This window comes from Limulus polyphemus, unplaced genomic scaffold, assembly GCF_000517525.1.
Source record: "Limulus polyphemus unplaced genomic scaffold, Limulus_polyphemus-2.1.2 Scaffold1130, whole genome shotgun sequence".
NCBI lineage: Eukaryota > Metazoa > Arthropoda > Merostomata > Xiphosura > Limulidae > Limulus > Limulus polyphemus.
In genome coordinates, this window is record NW_013666740.1 from 211,986 (window position 1) to 232,272 (window position 20,287).

At 34.2% G+C, this 20,287-nt stretch overlaps 1 protein-coding gene across 1 annotated transcript in view; it reads left to right on the plus strand.

Moving 5' to 3' along the window:
• The window catches only part of LOC106462273 (heterogeneous nuclear ribonucleoprotein R-like), a 68,271-nt gene that overhangs the window by 42,559 nt on the left and 5,425 nt on the right, over positions 1-20,287 (plus strand). The window contains 3 exon segments of the mRNA XM_013922173.2: positions 13,061-13,131; positions 13,349-13,512; positions 20,177-20,284. Of these exon segments, the coding sequence (XP_013777627.1) occupies positions 13,061-13,131; positions 13,349-13,512; positions 20,177-20,284 (343 nt within the window).

The following is a 20,287-nucleotide window of genomic DNA, read 5'->3' on the forward strand; positions in this document are numbered from 1 at the left end:
ACGAGAAAATAGTACATATTGGAGGTGAAGAAGGGAGCAAGTTGCACGTGGGGAAAAAAACGCGCCTGATTTAAATGTCACACCTGAACGCTCACATCCTTTTAATTATGTTTGAAATTATGAACATTGCTCAACATCATGAAAATTAAACCTTATTTTCAATAAGCAATCCTGAAAAATATTTGGGGGTGCTTAACTATTTTCCAGGTGTATATATGTACACACACAGAATCAAATACAAAGTACAGATCTAACTGTATTACCCATATTTTGCAAACTACACCGATAATTTGGCTACTATACATTACATATATATTTACTCATAAATGCTTAAATTTTAGTTATTTGTCTTAAAATGTAGAACAATAAATGAAAATTACATAGAAAAAAATGATTTCTAGTACTTACAAAAAGTTAGAGTGACAGGAAAATATTTTGCCCTAGTGTGCCTTCAGTGTTAAGTCTCGTTTATTTTTTCGAGTGGAGGGTGAGAAATGTAATTTTTGTAGGCTTCAAATACACATTTTAGAAAGGAAAAAACATTACATTACTCTGTTAGTACACTTAAACATCTCTAACTTGCTTGGGTTTATAAATAAAGTATATATATGTTAAAAAATTTAATCTCCATTCAGAGCAACAACTTGGTCACCACCATTCAACAGTCTTGGTGAGGTTATTATTTTCTCCTCCAAGCTCTTTACAAACAACTCTCAGAATCATGTGAAGCAGAACTTGCTTTTAAGAAAAGTAGGTGGAACTCAACAAGAGATTGGAAAGAATGGAGTAGGAGGAGGTGCCACTCTAGTTGATTTGTTGGATACCTTCATTTCTCAGCAAATCAAAGTGTTGGGAGGTTCTAAATTTATATAATAGCTTTCCAGTATCTAAAATTCATGTTTCTAACTCGTTAACCACTTGTAGATGAACATAGTTGGCATAAAAAATACAAACTGAGCAACAAGACACGAGGAGGGGCTATGTGACACACACAAATAGATATTTAGCTTTATTTTACTTATATTTTTATTTTGAATTAAGAAATTAAAATATACATATTATTAAAATTTAAAATATAAGCCATGTTTTGATGTCAATTTCATTGATATAAAGCAATAATAAAGTTACTTAACCCTATTGCCCCAGCTACCCTTTACTGCACATGACACAAGGTTTTAGTGTCTTACATTCAAAATTATATTAAACTACTTTTTGATTATGTTATACCAATTAAAATAGCATAAAATCTTAGCTAGTAATCCATATTTTAATAATATACAAGTTTTAAGTTCTTAATTCTACAAGGCAATATTTTAAAAAATTCTTAATTTCCATTAGTGTGACCCACATGATACATTTTCTCTTAGCATGTCATTATCCTTATTTTACCCACCACCCTTGAAAAAAGTATGAAATTAATTGTAAAATACTCTCTATAAAATCGTTATTGCTCAAACAAACTATAATTGTTTATAGCCTTCAATTTTGTTTGGTTACAGAGCTATCAAATAGAAAATCAGACCCCTCCTGCCACACTCATTGTCACATCATCTCTTTCACAATTCGTTGATAGTTCTCTTTTGCATTTCATTATTTATTACCTATAACCAATAGAAAGGCAAGGTTTTCATCTATCAAATGACGTATTGTATAACATTGTATTCTGAACAGAATATCATCAGTTTCACTCACAGTACTAGCTTGGATGAACTTGTAATGGATCTTGTCGCATAGGTAGAAAGCCGGGAAAATTTTGAGAGATAAGTGAATTTGCCTACCTGTTGCATGTTATTAGTCTATATTCTTTGGTGCATTATTTAATTAAATGAAAATTATTAAGTGTATTACTATCTATAGTATACAAAATTAGGGATAACTTTGAAAACCAGAGAGCAAGAAAAAAGAAGATTGAGTAAATACTTTCATGTTTTTCATATTTAATCTTTACTTATTATTATAAAAGCAACTAAAATATAAAAATACAGATCTTTTTAATTTAAGACTAGATTAGGTAAAATAAGTAATGATAATAATATAATTAAAATGGTTCACAAGGCATGCACACGAGCAGCTTGTGGGAAATGTAATTCGATAGCATTAAGTGAGCTGCATGTTCCATGAGTGATTTACAACTTATAATGATGCGGATAGTAGTTACACAGTTCAAAGGGCAATAATACAATAAAATTTAATTATGCATTAATGTATACTGTTACTAACTTAGAGTTACTTGGGATAAACAAATGTAGTTTCATGTTACAATTTAAAATCATTTTAAAAAGAAAAAAAGGGTAATTTAGGTTGTTTTGTTTTCAGTGGTTTTGAGATAGGGTAGAGAAAATAACAGATAAACTATAAAGTTTTTCTGGAAAAAAATGTTTGAAATGCATTTAGGTGGTTTTAGGGATTACGCAAAGGTATTTTGAGATGAGGAAAAGTATTTTAGTTTTAACATGAAAATTACTTTGCACACGGACTATTAAAAACAAATACTCAATGTAATAATGGACAAATCTTTATTTTATTTTAGTAAAAATACTTCACTAAAATATATGATGTTTTGTATTTGAAAGACTTATAATATGAACTTAAAGACTGCCAAATTTTGTGAAGATATACATGCTATATTGATAGTTAGAAGTATTAAATCTATAAAACTAATAGAGTACAAAGAGGTCGTGTGGTTGGTCAAATTGACCGAGCTCATGTTGAGAGAGAGTTAAAAACATTAAATTTTAGGAGTTTTCAATTAACATTATACAGTGAAATGTTTAGACAGTTGTATGACAATGTTATTATGTGGATAAGTAGAAAACAAATTCTCTTTTTCTTTTTTCTTTGATAATGTAATTACTATGATTCTTATAAAAATATTTTTAAGATGTTTCATGTTACTGTAAACTGCCATTACAGTGTAAATACTACATTCTGAACACCTATTTGAAATTTGTCCATTTGTTTGGTTATTTAATCATATAATATTTTCTTTATGTATAGATGAAGATGTGGTTACATAAGGGTTGATGTATCAATGAATATTAGCTATATATTAGGAATGATAGATATCAAGCACTGCAACTGTAAACAGCCTCATTGTAATCTGTTTAGTTTTGATATAGAGTTTAGACAAATGGAAAGCTTAGTCATTTTGTAGTGAAGCACAAAATGGAGCTAATAGCACACTTCATTGGATAGAATGCAGTGGAAGTTTCGATTATACTTCAGTTATATTTTTCTTTAGTTTATTCCTGGATGTAATTTGTTTGGTTTATCTACTATCTTTTACTATTTGTTTCCTGTATTTAGCAATAATTGGTTTGCATTATTGGATAAGATAAAAGAACATATTTTTTTTAGTACTGAAATGCTAAAGGTCATTTTAGGACTTGCATTATCAACAGAATTAAAAGATTCACTTTCACATGATTTTCAACTTGGTAAATTTCTTATCAAAGAAGCATCTATTCCCAGAACCACTCTGACATTTTTGTAATCTTTCATGACGTATTCACTTTCTTTGATATCGTCATTTTCATTTGAGGCCAAAACATCATCAATAAAATCTATATGGTTTTCATCATGTACAACTTAGTCATTAATATTCACAATAGTCTCATTGTAACTTGGCTGTGGTCACATTTTTCTTTTGTTTGTTGCATTACACAGACCTTAACTGGTTTTATTGTCTTGAAATTTTTACATACTCTACACTAATTCCTGTACGTTGTATATGGAAATGGTATCCATTTTCCTCATCCCGTACAGATTTTTCACAAAACATCATATGTACTTTTACATAAGTGAATAATTTTCATTGAAATTGGGTCATATTTTGTTATGCTAAAAATGCTGACAACCACTGGCTATAATTTTCTCTAGACCAATTGCAACATGAAAGTTATCAATCATTCTATAACCCATGAGAAACACCACTAGTATATACACGGGTTAACTGGCCGCATGACGTGTAATTTCTGGTTAGTATTTGTTTGTGCTTCCACTCTGACATTATTATTTTTTCTTTTCAATATTATTTATTCATCGCTATGACAACAAGAGGTTGTGTAAATGACTCAAACATATTCTATTATATTTGTGGTAAATTTGCTGTAAAGAAACAAAGGCGAAACATGACAGAATTTGTCAAAAAAGAGTATTGTGCATATTTTTGTATAAAACCTCAACCACAGAGATGACTGTTATTGTTGCTTATGTAATGTGCAAGGCTACAGTACTCAAAATCAAAAGGAAATTTCTTATCTGAACCTTCAATCTGCTATCTTGTTGCTCATGGACATGCTACTCCACCGGTGACTCTTGATACAGTTTCATCTGATGTCAATATAAATAATGAAAGGGATTGTTTTCAACCTGAAATGTCTGGTGAACTGCAATTTTTCACACAAAGTGAACATAATGATTTGGTGAGAGATTTGGACCTTTCAAAGGATTCGTCAGAGATTTTGGGGTCCAGACTTTGGGCTAAGAATTTACTTTCTCCAGGGACATCATTTTACTGGTACAGAACTTGTGAGAAAGAGTTTATACCTTACTTTTTGCAAGAAGGTTTGCTGGTTTATTGCAACAATATTGCTGAATTAATACCAATGCTAGGAGCTGCAGTCTATGAACTAAGTGAGAGGCAATTGTTCATTGATTCCTCCAAAAGAAGTCTAAAAGGTGTTCTCCTTCACAATGGTAATATATATGCATCTATTCCTGTTGATCATTTGATTTAATTGAAGGAAACGTACAAAAATCTTGAACTTCATAATACGGTCAAATAAAAGTAACATGGTTGGCTACTTTGTGGAGACTTAAAAGTCCTTTGTATGTTGGTGTGTCAACAATCCAGTTATACAAAGTTTCCATATTTTTTTTGTGAATGGGACAGCAGAGCACGAAATCAGCTGTTGATAAAGAAGCAGTGGCCACACAGAGTTAGCCTGATACTAGGATTGAAAAACATTGAACATGAAAGAAAGTCCTATTATGCCCTCTTCACATAAAACTGGGCTTGATGAAGCAGTTTGTAAAGGCCTTAGACAAAGAAGGTGACTGTTTCAAGTATCTATGTGGACAATTCCCAGCTCTTTCAGAAGTGAAACTTAAAGAAGGGATTTTTGTTGGGCCTTAGATTAGGAAATTGACTCCAGATGAACAGTTCAAAAGGACAATGAGGAAAGTTGAAAAAGACATAGATTTCACACAAAAAATCAGGATAAATAAAGATGCATATTCGTTTGATATCAATCTTCTTCCCTTTTCTTCAGTTTGTTTGTATTTTTGTTAAACATAATAAAAATGTTCATTGTGGTAAATGAAATTTTCTACGTGATAGAAAATAATGAATATTATTTTCGAAATCTACATAGCTGAATTATGGAAAATCATTATTAAAACAGGCTTGTGTTATTAGTAATAGTGAATGCACTTTTTGGCTGCCCTGACTCAGTTTAGTAGAAATTGATAGATAATCCATCATGTTCACAACCACAACAGGAGCATGCTAAGCATTTTGAATATTTAGGATTATACATTTGCAAGATAATGGTTTTATTTCGAAATAGAATTGCAGTTTTTTCTACAGTTGTTGAAGCAGATTTCAACAATTTTGATTGATTTATTTGGAGCAGCCAGTGGTCTGTTGAAGCTAAAAATATGCTAAATTATAGTAGTTTTGCTTAGTGATATTGCTTAAAAAAGAAAACTGAAAAAAAAGGGTATTTCTTCAATTTGTCATTTTTCCCTGACCAATGTGAGCTTGCCTAATTTGCAGGTATGGTCAGTGTTAAAAAGTAATTGAAATTTTTTATAAACTTAAGGTTTATCAGGGAATTGGAAGTAGAAGATTATTACACCTACAGTGCTTAGAAGCTAAATAAAGTAATTTACTAAACTGATTTGTTCAATGAGATGATTGTATACCTGTACAAAATGTGGAGTATGTTATACTTAAATGATTTTGAATATACGAGTCAGCAAATCACCATAAAATGGCATGTATCAGAACTACATTTTGACATTACTTAGTGTTTTGTATGTAGTGTGATGCCATTGAAAATTGATCACTTTTTGGAAGGATATGTAACAACCCTTTCCTACATACAGTATTCAGGCAGACAGATAGATCAGAAATTTATAATTTTAAAGATGGGAATATCTCTTGTACTTAATAATGTTATTGGAAAACAATCACATATAGATCAACTAATAACATTAAGACCATTCAGAAAGAGACTTGCAACAAGTCATACCCCAGCAATAGTAAGCAAAGTGTGGAATCTTGTAATAGATGAGAATCCACAACTACATAAATGTTTGTGGGAAAAGCTCTTTCCTTCTTAAAAAGTTACACAAGTGCTTCCTCTACATATATGCACACCCATATCATACCTCAAGCAGCTGAAGAATGAACTGGATAATTGTGCTATTCCATTGGAAGATGTACTTGTCAAATTGCCAGATGTGACACCTATAGGTTTCTGAGCAATTAGGCAGTTTAAACAGGTTCTGGGAACTATCTTTTTGATACTCTAGATGGTTTTACAAACTTAGTTTAAATTTTATGCAGTTCCCATACATTATGATCTATAAGGTTTCAGATTGCAATTGCTAGTTAAACTAGTAAAGCATATCTTTATACTTTCTGTTTTGTTCTTATTTAGATGTATTTATTGTTAAAAATTAAACTCCAGTTAAATTTGTATTTCTAACCAAGAAGCCTTACCTCTTAAATATGAAAGCCTTTCCTTGTTGAGTTGCTCTCATACTGCCATTGAACATGTGACTACAATTTTGAATGTATTGGAAACAATGCAGAGTACGTATCAACTTATTCATAGTTCTACAGCCTCCCATTTTCCATGTGCTACATTGGTTGGGTGGATCATTCATTACTCCAAGTCCAGTTTAGTACCAACATATAATACTAAGTTCATCTGGAATTTTGGATTAATAATGTTCTAGGAATACTTCATCTGTCTTGTATGGCATTGCAAGCCTTGAAGTCTCATGTTTATACTCTTCTTTCCTACACACTAACCCTAAACATGTTCTTTCTACTTTAGAGGCTATGGCTTCACTTTACAAAGTCATTCCTATAGGGTATGTCACCTACAACAGAACCTTGACCTTGCTTCTCAGTGGCAGATGACTTCAGACACATTATCATATACCATCACACCTTCTGTCATTGTTCCAGTTTTAATTGAATTGAGAGTGTATGACAGCAGGAGCTCTTTTTCTTCCTTCTCTTCTCAGCCATCATCTTTTCTGGGGAATCAATGTTATACTGGTTCTTGGACTCCTCTAAAACAGTGTATATCATATCAACATATTAGAACTTTGGGGTGTACAACTTTTCTGTCTTGAGTTCCTGTCCATTCTTCTCCTCCATTATGTGTTATTTCACACAGACAATTCTATTGTGGTAGCTTGTACCAACAGTCAGAATGGTACTTGTTCTCATTGCTTTTGTTTTGCTGCAGTTTCTATACTGCCTTGGTGTCTTTATTTTCAACATGTCCACCTTTGATCAGTTATGTTCTTCGTGTGATGAACATTTTGGCTGACTCTTTCACATTTATTGCATTCTGACAGAGTGGATCCTTCTTGCTTTTTATTTTACAGATGTCTAGATAGTCTGATAATTGATACCTTTTCTACATCAACCAACCATCATCTTCCACATTACTGGTCTTCAGTTCCAAATTCTCTGGCAGTTAAACTTGAGAGAACCTATTCCTTTTTTGCCTATCTTCCACTGCCTTCTTCCTTGGATCTTGGCCAAGATCAGTTAATTGAAATGCCAGATTCTCCTCATTGCTTTACTTTGGCCTGCTCATTTGTGGTTTTACCTATTACATCAATTTTCTTATGGACAACCAGTCCCGATAACACTATGGAATTGTGTTATGACACCCTTGAATGCCCATTTTTCACAATATCTTTTGACATTACATCTTTACAGCTGTTTGATGTTCAGTTTTTTGTCTGAGAAGCCTCAAGCTCACTGATGGTTTGATTGCTAGTCCATTCTTAGAGTTGGTGTATTAGAAATGATATATCTCCTCAACAAATTGCTTCTTTCTTTATGTATCTGTTTCATAATTATAGCTTATCAGGTTCTTCCACAGTTATTTTCAGATCTACGTTATCTATCATCTTCAGTTGCCATGGAAATTATCAATACCTTTTGTCTTATTATTCAAAGACTTCTTCTGAGTCTTATGTCTTCCAGTGATCACAAGTTCGTATTGTCCTGAATGAAACTTTGGTTTGGTATAATGTTTCTTGGCTTCACCCCATTTTTATCAGTAAATAAATCATTTGCTCTATACTTTTTATAGAAAATCATAATTTCTTATATCACTGGAACCAGTAATATCAATTTTGATTTGCACATGCTTCTTGTATGTTGTTTTCCTTGGAAAGCATTATACTTGTACCTTGATAATGCCTTCCAACTTAAAACTTGGGTTGAAAGAGAAGGTAAGCATTATTTTTTACCTGTTGTGTAACCTACCTTAACTTATTCTTTTTTCTCTGTGTGTGTGTTCAGAAGAAGACCTTTTATGTCCCGTTAGGACTATTCTTTTTTATATTGCACATACTGAATCTTTCAGTGTATCTCAGTAAAGGTTGTTATACCTTACAATGAATCATGCTCTCCAGATATTGCTTCATCTATGTTAACAAATTGACTTTTGCAATTGGTTCATCTTTTTTACAGTTATATTAATTTTTGGTTACATCTAGCCATTTGGCTGTGTCTTTGGTCACTGTACCCATAAGATATTTTATGGGCCGGCATGTGAACAAATCCAATTTTAAAGTTTTAGTTGCATCATACTGCTGTCTCTTCAGCTTATGATTATTGAAGCCAAATGAAATTCCTACTAAGTGAGTTGTTCCTCCTATGTTGTGCATGATAACCCAAGTATCAATGTACTGTCAACACCCTTTGTTTTGTTTTTTACCAATTGCAAGGTGTTTAAAGATATGTATTCCTTAAAAAAGAAACATAGTAACACATTCTGGATGAGACTCCATTTGAACTCGTATTTTACATTTTGCATATACCTGTGTGATTAGACTAGATAATTTCCTCCCTCTGTGCTGGTACTTCATGAGAAGATGATACCCTCTGCAAGTGGACAGAGAATGTCATGTTGTGGCTGATGATACCTCATCAGGTATCTTTCTAACCTTTTTGTGCATGTCCTTGTGTTGCATTAGAGACAACTGTACATGATGTCTCATATCTCCATCCTAAATTGAGAACAGTTTATTATTTTATTTTCTTAACATATTTGATGTAACCATTGCACTGTTTTACAGTTGAGAAGCACATACTTGAATCTTCCGGTTTCTTTCCAATCCTCCCTTTGGTGCTGCTGACTTGGCTGGCCTTATTGGATGTGTCTGTAGAGGGCCTTAGCCTCAGAAGCATGTCGAATCAATAGATATTACTGTTCTGCTCCTCAAAGAATCTTCTACTGTAAATACAGAACAATGTATTGCAGTCTGACCATGATTATCTGTTATGCCACTACCTGTGACCTCGTCCTCAAATGTTACAATTCCACAGGTAAATAAATACGACTTGAATCCCCATTTTCATATATTATTTAAATGGTAATGAGGATTAAAAGGATACCCTTCTCAGAAGAATGTGTTTTCTGAGTGTCTTCATTTAGTTTGGTCTTTTGTGAGGAAGGTCCACTCAATAAATCTAGTCCATTGAATGCAGTTGAGTTGTAGACCCCCTTCAATTTTTGTTCCCCTTTTCATCTCATCATAAGTATTCTATTTCTTTTTGTATATCAGAGGTAAGTCTGCCTCTTTTTGAATTTCACATTTTAAGAATTAACTCTCAAAACGGTCGATCAATTCGACCGACCTCGTAACTACTTTGGACCCATTATAGTTTCAATACTATAACTTTTAATACAGTATGTGTATCTTCACAAAATGTGGCAGACTTTTAGCAAACATTACATATCATTCATACACAGAAAATCAGTTTTTTATAATGAAGTATATTTACTTAGATTTGTCTGTGGATATATTTAATCTTTTTTGTGGCTAGTTCAAGTGCAACGTAAATTTTAAACTAAGATTAAAAATACTTTTCTTTGTCTCAAAAATCTCAGATTTCATTTGTGTAACTTCTAAAACCTCCTAAATAAATATAAAATTTTCTTTTCAGTAAAACTTTATAATTTGTATGTTACTTACCTCTACCCTGACAATATATTTGATTTTTCAGCCAGTAGACAAATCATCAAAGTATAATGAGCAGCTGTACCCTTTTTCTTTGTTATTGGTTATGAAGTTTCAAAGTACTTCTCTTGTGAGTTCGAACAGCTAAACATTTCACATATATTTTTGGTGTTTATTTTACTGTCAACTACTAAAGTATAACCCTGCTGAAAATAAAGCAGCAAATCACCACTTGTGTCATTAGACTGTTTACTTGACACTGTAATATGGTACTATCGAGAGCAACAAAGAAAGAACAAAAAAATAAGCTGACATGATGTTGGACTTATTTTACAATGTTTACAACAAGAATTAACCAGAGTAATAAGATTGAGCTTTGAATCTGTAAAACATTTATTATATGGTTTGGAGTCAGTTCAGTAAATATTGCAAGTGTTTGAGTATTGGTCATCCTTCTAGGATGTTTGGAATTTAGCAGTATACCATGTAGGTATACAAAGATATTATTTGCACTCATGGTTATTAAATACTATTTATTTACAAGTGCTTAAATTTTAGTTATTTTAATTAAAACATAGAAGAACAAATAAAAAATGCTTAGAAAAACAAAGATTTCAAGTACTTACAGTGTTATGAGATTTTGTACTCATGCGTCGTATGTGCTAAGCCTCATTTATTCTTCCGGGTGGAGAGTGAAGAAACATTAATTTTTGTAGGCTTAAAATATAAATTTTAGAGAACAAAAGAATTATCATAATTACCATATAAGTGCACAAGAAAACCCATGTAATTTATCTAGTTTCTAAAATAGCTATATGTGACTTTAAAAATATCTCGAATCTATTCAGAGCAACAACATAGTCATCACACTTTAACAGTTTTGGTGAAATTATGACTTTCTCCTTCAAGCTATTTACATATGACTCTCAGATTTACTTACACAGGAAACTGCTCTTTCTCTTGGTAGCAAACAGTTCAAAAGAAGTTGGTGGGACTAGACAAGAGGTTTCAAAAGAATGGAGTAGTGGGAGGAGCCACTCTACTAGATTGGCTAAATATAATATAATGACATCTCTGCAAATCAAAGAGTTGGGAGGTTCTTATTTTATATTCTAACTTGTCTGTATCAAATTTGAGTTTCTAATTTGTTAACTCACTGTACACGCTGTATGGTAGGCATAATAAAATATAAACTGAGCAATAAGACAATAGGAGATGCTATGTGACAAACAAAAATTGATATTTAGCTTTTTTCTTTATATTTCATTTTAAATTAAGAAACTAAAACATATATAATATTAAAATATGAAATATAATCTATGTTTTGATGTCAATTCCATTGACATAAGTAATAGTAAAGTTATTTAATATAATTTTAAAAATAATTCTCTATAAAGTCATGACATGCACTCTTTAACCTGCCCACAGTGAAAGGGTTAAAATGTATTGATGACTGGGTAATACATGCATGTTAACCTCTTACCAGCTTTTGTATTTTTGCCACATATATGGTGAATATTCATTTTTGCATCGATTAACTGGCAGAACTGATATTTCTTATTTTCATTCATCATCATCTTTCTTCAACAGGCCTAGTGCTTACCTAATTCTAGCAGTAACTATAATTTTATCATCAATTGATAGAACAAAACAGTCTTCCCAATCTTTGATTACATATTTCATTATTATTATTATTCTATGCAAAACTTTGTAAAGCTTTAGAATACACTCTATAACTTACTAATTCACATATACTATCTTATAAAAAAGTAAACAAACAAGTATTAGGGGAAAAAAATATATTGCTAAATATAAAAACTTTGTAGGGCTGGCTACTGAACTTGAAAAAAGGAACCAAACAAGATAAGGATGGAAGTGGACCTGTCACTTGATCCGGTTAATGAGCACATAGCAGACTGTCTCTACTTTACATGGAGAATAAAATCCCTACATTATTGTTTAGTTGGTCCAGCTTTCTGTTTTGGCTGAGCAAATGCATCATCTAATCCAGCTTCTTCACTTGTAGTATTTATACATTCATATTCTAAAGGTATTTCAGTAGTACTATCTGTAAAATTAAAAAAATACTGCACAATGACAACTTGCTCTTCCTTGTCTGTCAGTCAATGACATAGGTGAAAGATCAAAGATTAATATTGGAAAACATTTTACCAACATGTGCTGCCATCTATGCATAGGCTATGGACCTTGCTTGTACACTTTACGTGAATTGTTTGAAAGTACTGTAAACACAAGGCTGCTCTTTTACAGAAATTTTACAGGCTTGATGGTTAAGGGGTTAAATTTTAAATTACTATTTATGCAAGTAGATTTGAAAGAGTAGAAGAGAGTTTGTGAACATTTACTCCCTAATCCATTTTATATATACTACAGCTTTAGTAATTTATTTTTAAACTATTCTTCAAGTTCACCTTGATTTCACTGCATCTTAGTTATGAAAATACTGTAATTGGCAGTAGTAAACATATCTTGAGTTTTTTGCTTTTGTTTTAGTATTTATAATATTTTTGTATTCTATTTCATATAAGTTAGACTATGTTACTGTTTTCAGGAGTTCTCATTAAAGTAGTTTTTTGTAATATGTTTGTAATTAGTCAAAGGGTAGGGAGAGAGAATTAGGATGTTTGGGGAAAAATAGAAGTACCTTCTGTATTTACCTGTTTAAATAAGGTGTTTCTTTATACTTTCTTTTAAACGTATTGAGGAAAGTTACAGATTATGATTAGACTTACATCATGAACTCTATATTGTGTGCTGCTATTCTGTCACAGAAGCTCTCCAAGATATAATTATTTCCTTGTTTCCATTGTAGGATGATGGGAATTCCCCCACAGCCTCGTGGTCGAGGTGGAAGAATGCCTCCGCCTGGACCCAGAAATTATGGTAGGCTTTCATTCCCACTTTCTCTTTTATCTTTTTCTTTATGTTTTGTTAATTTTTTTTGTATTAGTTTCTGTTTCTGTTTTTCCCGGCATGTAAGTTTTAGCTAGTTAAAGTTGTCCTGAGTCGTGTTTGTGATTTAACAGTCATGTTTTACCTCCCTTTCTCCACAAAAAGCAAAAAACAAATTAAAAAAGAAAATAATTGTTACTTTTGTCAGATTATGACTACGACTATTACGGGTATGGTGACTATTGTGGAGGATATGCTGATCCCTACTATGATGATTATTATGGCCCTTATGATGACTATTATGACTATGACTATGACTACGGATATGTTCCACCGCCGCCACCGCCAAGAACACGAGGAGGACCAGATAGGGTGGGTTGCCAGCATAATCTGTTTTAAACTTCACCATAATAATACCCTTATCTGCCCTCTTTTCTAATTTATCATATCCGAGCTGTAAGTTAGAAGCCGGGAAAAAACAGTTGGGTTATTATGTGTTTTAGGGTGTTAGACTAGATTCTAAAAATATTGTAACTGAAAAGAGCTCGGATATGATAATTATATATGTTGTTGTAAACAACAACTTCATATATATTCATGTAAGAGGCCTTAGTTTGTGGGTCTTGGTTTACATGTATTTTTACAAAAAATTGATTAGAAAAGGGGGCAGTATTACAACTAAATTTTACTTACAGAGTAAATTGTGAATTCCCAGTTCGATTCGTAATGTCACTGAACATCTTGGTAGTTTCTGCTAATAACTATTATCTTTACTCAAGTTCTTTGAGCGGCAGTACCATGCAGTGTATGATTTAATGATATTTTTGCTCTTGAAGATGTAATATGTTGAGTGTTTTGGGGCAGAATATGGCCAAAAAAAATCATTCAAAATAACTTTTCGTAGGATGAACTGTTTTTTAAGTATTGGGTAATGGAAGTGCACTCGTATACCAAGAGAAGAGTTCAGAGATAATACTTTCCTTTTCAACATGTAACTGTTCACATACTGGTGTGTTTTTCAGTGAGTTAATTGAAAACTTTAGTTGCAAGGCAGTTTAAAACCATTTGTATAGTAACACTTTTTAATCATTTACACGTGGTTCACTCTTAACAGAATTGCCTTTCATTTCTGTAGTTTAAAATATTTTTCAAAACATACTTACCCCCACCTCTCACACAACAGTTATTACTCAACTGCCAGGATTTCTTCCTTTGACTATGTAATCTTTGGTCTGATTTTTTCTCGCTTGCTACAGTCTTTTATACACCAGTTAATTGCCCTTGGCGATATTTGCCTCGTGACACTCTCCACCTATGTCAATGCATCCTCTATCCTTGTACTGTATTAAAGCACCTCATTAAGCTAATGTTATCACTTTTTCTCTACAGAGTGATCAGTAACGGGTTTCTCCGTATTACGATCGGTGGAAATACTTTGAGTGTTCTTAGTTTAGTTGGTTTTCATAAAATTGGGGAGTGGGTCATTCTTGGTTGTGACAGTCAGCGATCTTATTCGTAGTGAGATGGAGATGTATATTTGATTTGATAGTGTTCCTCTGAGTGGCTCTGAGGCTACAATTGACGGCAATCCTGGATATTCTGGAGAGAATTTCGATTTGCTTTTTCCTGTGTCTTCTTTTGTGCTCCTCGAAATTAGGGACTCTTAAGGTGGAGTTTGTAATTAACCTAAATAGATCAGTGTCCCCCATTGTTTTGTTTTCCTAACACTAAACTTTGTTGAAAGACTCTCAGGATCACCAACTTCATTGATGACGATCTGGAACCATTGTTAGCATGCACATTGGTTCGATTGTCACCTTCTACATTCAACCCTGTTGTCGTCGATGTCTCGATTTTCATTGGCTCCTCTAGGGGGTTATAGTTCTGCCCCCATTTGAGGGCCCCTGACATCATCCCCTTGGTACCCAGAATAGATAATGTCCATATCCAAGGGTTCTGCTGCTCAGTTGGAATGCCTCCAGCGATGTCAGTTATTATTGTATGCCTTAGGGGGTCTGTGAGGGTTCTGCTTCAAGAAATTCTGGACATGTGGTAACCTTAACCATAAATCCATGGGTGCTACAGATACTTGTTTCAGGATTAGTTATTCATTTCACATCTTCAACACCATTATCCACCCAACCTATAGTGTTTCTGTCTCCCACAGATCCTTGGATTTCAAAACTTAGTTCTAGGGCTATCAGAGTTTTATTGACCTGGGGGTAGGAGAGAGAGAGAGTCATGCCAGTTCCTCCGGGGTTTATTCCCATCAGTTTGTTGGGCCCAAGAAGACAGGAGACTGGCATCCAGTCATCAATCTTTCTCATCTATATCAGTGTGTATATTCTCCAAGGTTCACAAATGACTCATTCCTCAATCTTTTTTTTTTACTAGGATTGTGGATGTCCAAGTTTGATGTAGTCAGTGTCTATCTGCACATTGCCATAGTGGTGGTTGTCCTGCCACTATCGGAATTTTTTGCACAAGGGTCAGGTGCTGAGGCTCAGAGTTTTTAGCTTCAGACTAGCATCGGCACCACATGGGTTCTACCAAATTGTACAAGCTTTCTTTGGTCACCTCCAATCCCTAGCCCTGTGCACACACCATTTAGTGGACAGTCTGTTACTGCTGGCACAATCTCATCAGTTACCAAAACGTCACACTCTGAATCTATTTTCAGAAACAACCAAGGCAGGCATCATTCTTAGAGCTGAGACATCTATTCTTGCTCCAACTCAATATGTCACAAATCTGGGTATTTTTTGTTTTTCATTGCTTATCTCAATCCCGTTCAACCGACTTCCATCTGGCTCCACACTATGGAACAGAAAGCCCAACTCTTACTCCCCTCTCCTTCTCCCACTGCACGGATGGTTCTTTCTCTTTTGGGAATGTGGGCCTCACTTGAATCCTATATGTCTTTGGGACGAGTGCACAAGAGATCCTTTCAATGGTTTTTATGCAACCAAAGGATTATAAATCTCAATATACTGGATTCATCAGTTTCCTTATTTAGGATCATTCTTCGTTCTCGAGAGAATGATAAGTTGGAACAATAGTGAGATATGGGTTCCTCAGCTGCCATCTCATCCAGAAATCCATCTCTTAATGAATACTTCAGAGATTGGGGCATATCCCAACAATCAGGAATTCCAGGGTCTATGCACAGACAACGAGACTTACCTCTACATTTTAGTCCTCATTGTTCTTCAAAAGTTGATGCCTTATGGTCTGCGCTTATTAAGGGGAACATTGTCAAGCTATGACAATTCCATGTTGGTTTGCATTTCCCATTAAGGCGATACTTGGTTCAGGGCTTGTTTTTGACCCTTGAATTTCCTTTCTTGGAACCACTCCTATTATATCACCCCACTAGCTTGCCATGTTCCATAGGTGATGACTGCAGTAGCAGTTCAATCGTCTTGACCCAAACAGATTCTCCCAACAGAATTGACGCTGTATCTCAAGGTTTTCTGTTGGATTGATTCTCATTTTGAAACACTGATAATTGATGGGCTGGCCACTCATTGGAACACCCAACTACTGGCAATGGATGCATTTCGTCAGAATGGAATTACAACTCTAGGACTTCACTCAAGTAATATATTTACCTATGGTACTAACTGTGATTTGTTCCAACCCATTGTCGGGCCCTGTTGGTAGCACCGGATTGGCTGCTACTCCTTGGTTTCTGCTTCTGCATTACCTTTGTGAGTGCTCACCTTTTTAGCCTTCTCTGTGGAGGCAATCATGATCTGACATGGTACACCCGGCTATCCAGAAGCTCAAGCTTCAGGCATGGAAGTTATGCAGTCCTTTGCACAGCATTATGGTTTAATTTTTAGGGTTGCCATGTGTCTGTTTCAGGCTTTGCTTAGTCTGGCGATGGACATTTATCAATGGAAAAAATACACATTTTGGCAATGGTGTATTGAGAGCAGGTTGAACTTTGAATCATTGAATTGAATAAATTGGGGTTGGTTTGCTTTTAAAAATTTATGGAACTTTGTTCACCTATTGCATTGTTCCTCAGGACTCCCCAGTGTGCCCAGATTCTACTAGTGGATGGAGCTAGGGAGTCCTCACCACACCCATTTTCCAGTCACTGGGTGCTGGACAGAGGCTTTTCCTCCACTCTTGAAGAAGAGGGTGAAGTTGGGGACCCTCCTTCCTGGGTCCCCAGATGTTGGTAGGAGATGCACCAGCCTATGCGAGAGCCTACTTGTAATACCATTTCAAATTTGACACTCAGCTGTCTGGTTGAATAGAGTGGTCCCATCCTGGGTCCTTCATTGAGCACAGTTTGTTCCACATCTTCCTCATAATTCCGGGAGGCAAGTGGAATTTATTTCTCCCACACTGTTGGGGAGTGTCCATAATTCCAGACCTGATGAGCTTTGTTTTCTCTGGTTGAATAAGGCATACAAGATCCTGTCATTTCGAGCCTGGGATGTTGCCTTTCATACTTTTTCAGGTTGAGGAGAAGGTTTGTACACTTTGGTGTTGCTTACTTTCTTGTCACAATTCCGATGGCTTGGAATGCATCACTCTATGGCTACATATATATATATATATATTGAAGTCCAACTGCCTTGGCCACCAACGTGGGATATAGGGATCATTACCCTGTAATTCCAACCCCGACCAGTGGAACCTCAGCTATCTGGTTGGGACCTTGCCAGTAGTGATGACAAATCATGTAAAGCTCCACCCACAGTACATGAATTAAGTTATGTGTGAAGAGCATACCTGTTTTAGATGTTGTGCAGTTTCCCCCACTAGGGTGCCAATCTTCTGTTGACACACCCATGATCTATGCAGACACTGTATGGATAATGCCCTCACCAGCCCCTCTATCTTCTGAATGTGGGATTCTAGCTGTAGTGTGAGTGGAGGTAAATACGTTTTGGAAGTTAGCATTTTCTTAAATCAAAAATGTATTTCCAATAATACTTACCTCTTCTAACACTCCTGCCCTTCCTCCCCATTAAGAGCTGGTGTAAGAGACTGGGATTGAGTCAGTCTTGAAAAAGTGATAACATTATCTGAATGAGGTGCATTCATGTTACTGTATCCAATAATATAAAACTAACCTTTAGTCTTTACAAAGTGACCTTTCTTGGCTGTATTATAGTACACTAGTATTTTGTAAAATACAGTCACATTTCAATTATTATACATTATATATGTTTATACATTATTGCTACTTAGAAACAAGTTCTTAAACTTATTTTTCTTAAAACAGAACAGTAAATAAAGAAGTAAAGCAAACAATTATCTCTTCTAGTTACAACCTTTATACTTGGTTGCTAAGCCTTTAAAAATTTTGCACGTGGAGGATATGAAACGAAATAATTTTTTTAGGTTTTATAGATATAGTTGAATAACTAAAAAATCAAAAATTACTATATCAATTCCATAGAGTTCTGCTATAATTTGTCAAGCTTAGTAACTAAGCTGTATTTCAGTATAAAAAAATAGAAATTTCTAGCAGACTAAAGACACAACCTGTCTCCTTGAAACCTTAAATCAGAAGAAAGAGATGGCATCCTAAAAAGGCTATGAAATCCACTAGGGGGGACATTCTGAGCTTCCGATTGGTTATTCATGTCATATATAGAAGTAAGTGTACATACGGGAGCATTTTCAAGATTGGAAAGATGTGGGTGGGGTGCCACTGTGTTTGGTTTATTACATGAGCAATGTCTTAGCAAATAGAAAAGACAAGAGTTTCTTGTTTTATATTCTAGCTTATCAATATCGCCCCCCAGTGGCACAGTGGTATGTCTGCGGACTTACAACGCTAGAATCCGGGTTTCGATACCCGTGGTGGGCAGAGCACAGATAGCCCATTGTGTAGCTTTGTGCTTAATTACAAACAACTTATCAATATCGGGAATTTGAGTTCCTAATTGGAACCAGTGCTGCATTCAACATACCACATGACACACAAAAATCAATAGTTAGGTGTGTATTTTTAATATTTACTTTTAAATTAAGAAATTGAGTAACGTATAATACTAAAATTTGAATTATAATCTAGAGTTTGATACAAACTCATTGATATAAATTCATGAAATAGTAGTTCAATAAAATTTTGAATGCGAGTCAACAAACGAGATGACATGGGCTTTCACCCATGACCCATCTGGAAAGGGTTTATCAAATGTACATAATAAACAGTAATAATTAAATAGCAAAACAGAACAAAGTAACACTAACACTTAAGTCAGAAAATAAATATGGATTTCCAAATGTTACAAAAGTTATGAAAGAAAACTTGTTATTCACATTTTTTTAAAATATTGTTGATTAATTGAATGTGCCTTTGATAAAGGCATCAGCTAAATGAAAATATTTATGGATAAACAGCAAAACAAAACAGAGTAATAGTAATGCTTTAGTTAGAAAATAAACCAACGTTCAACAATACGAAAGTTAATGTTGGGACAATGTGGCTGTAAAAATATCCATTGTTTAAAACAACTTCTATTAGGTCTTGTATACTAAATATTCAATACATTTTATTGAAGCACTACAATTGCTAACTGTGCTCCATCATAATGGTCTGCTGTAGTACACAGAAGGAGCTGCTTGTATAACATTTTTGTAATGTGTTTTAACATTTGTTTAAGTAATGGGTATTATAATAACCAAAAGATTGAATTTCCAATGTGCATGGCAGTTAACATGTGATTATTATTCAAACATTCTCAACCACTTTATTTTTATAAGAGAAACACAAATCTGACACTGTTTGAATTCTCCCTGTTTATAACAACTTCTAAGCCCTGGCTAATTACACCTTCAAGCACAGTCCTGGAACTACCCTTGCAGATAGATGTTGTATTTGTGACTTTTATATCTCAGCAAATATATGTATTATATTCTAAAACCTACTTGGATCTTGTTTCTTTAGCAGAAGTACCAAAATGTATTTATGAAATAGCTTTTTGTAATTTATGGAACATTTTGAGACAAACTGAGTAACTTCCTTAAATTAGAAGTTTAAGATGCAGTATTGATTATGTTTCAGGTGCATGGTGGACATGGTGGAATGATGCCCCGTGGTCGTACCCCTGGTCTGGGTCACCCTCATGGCAGGGTTCCGGCCACTATCCCCCGAGGTCGAGGTATCCGTGGAGTG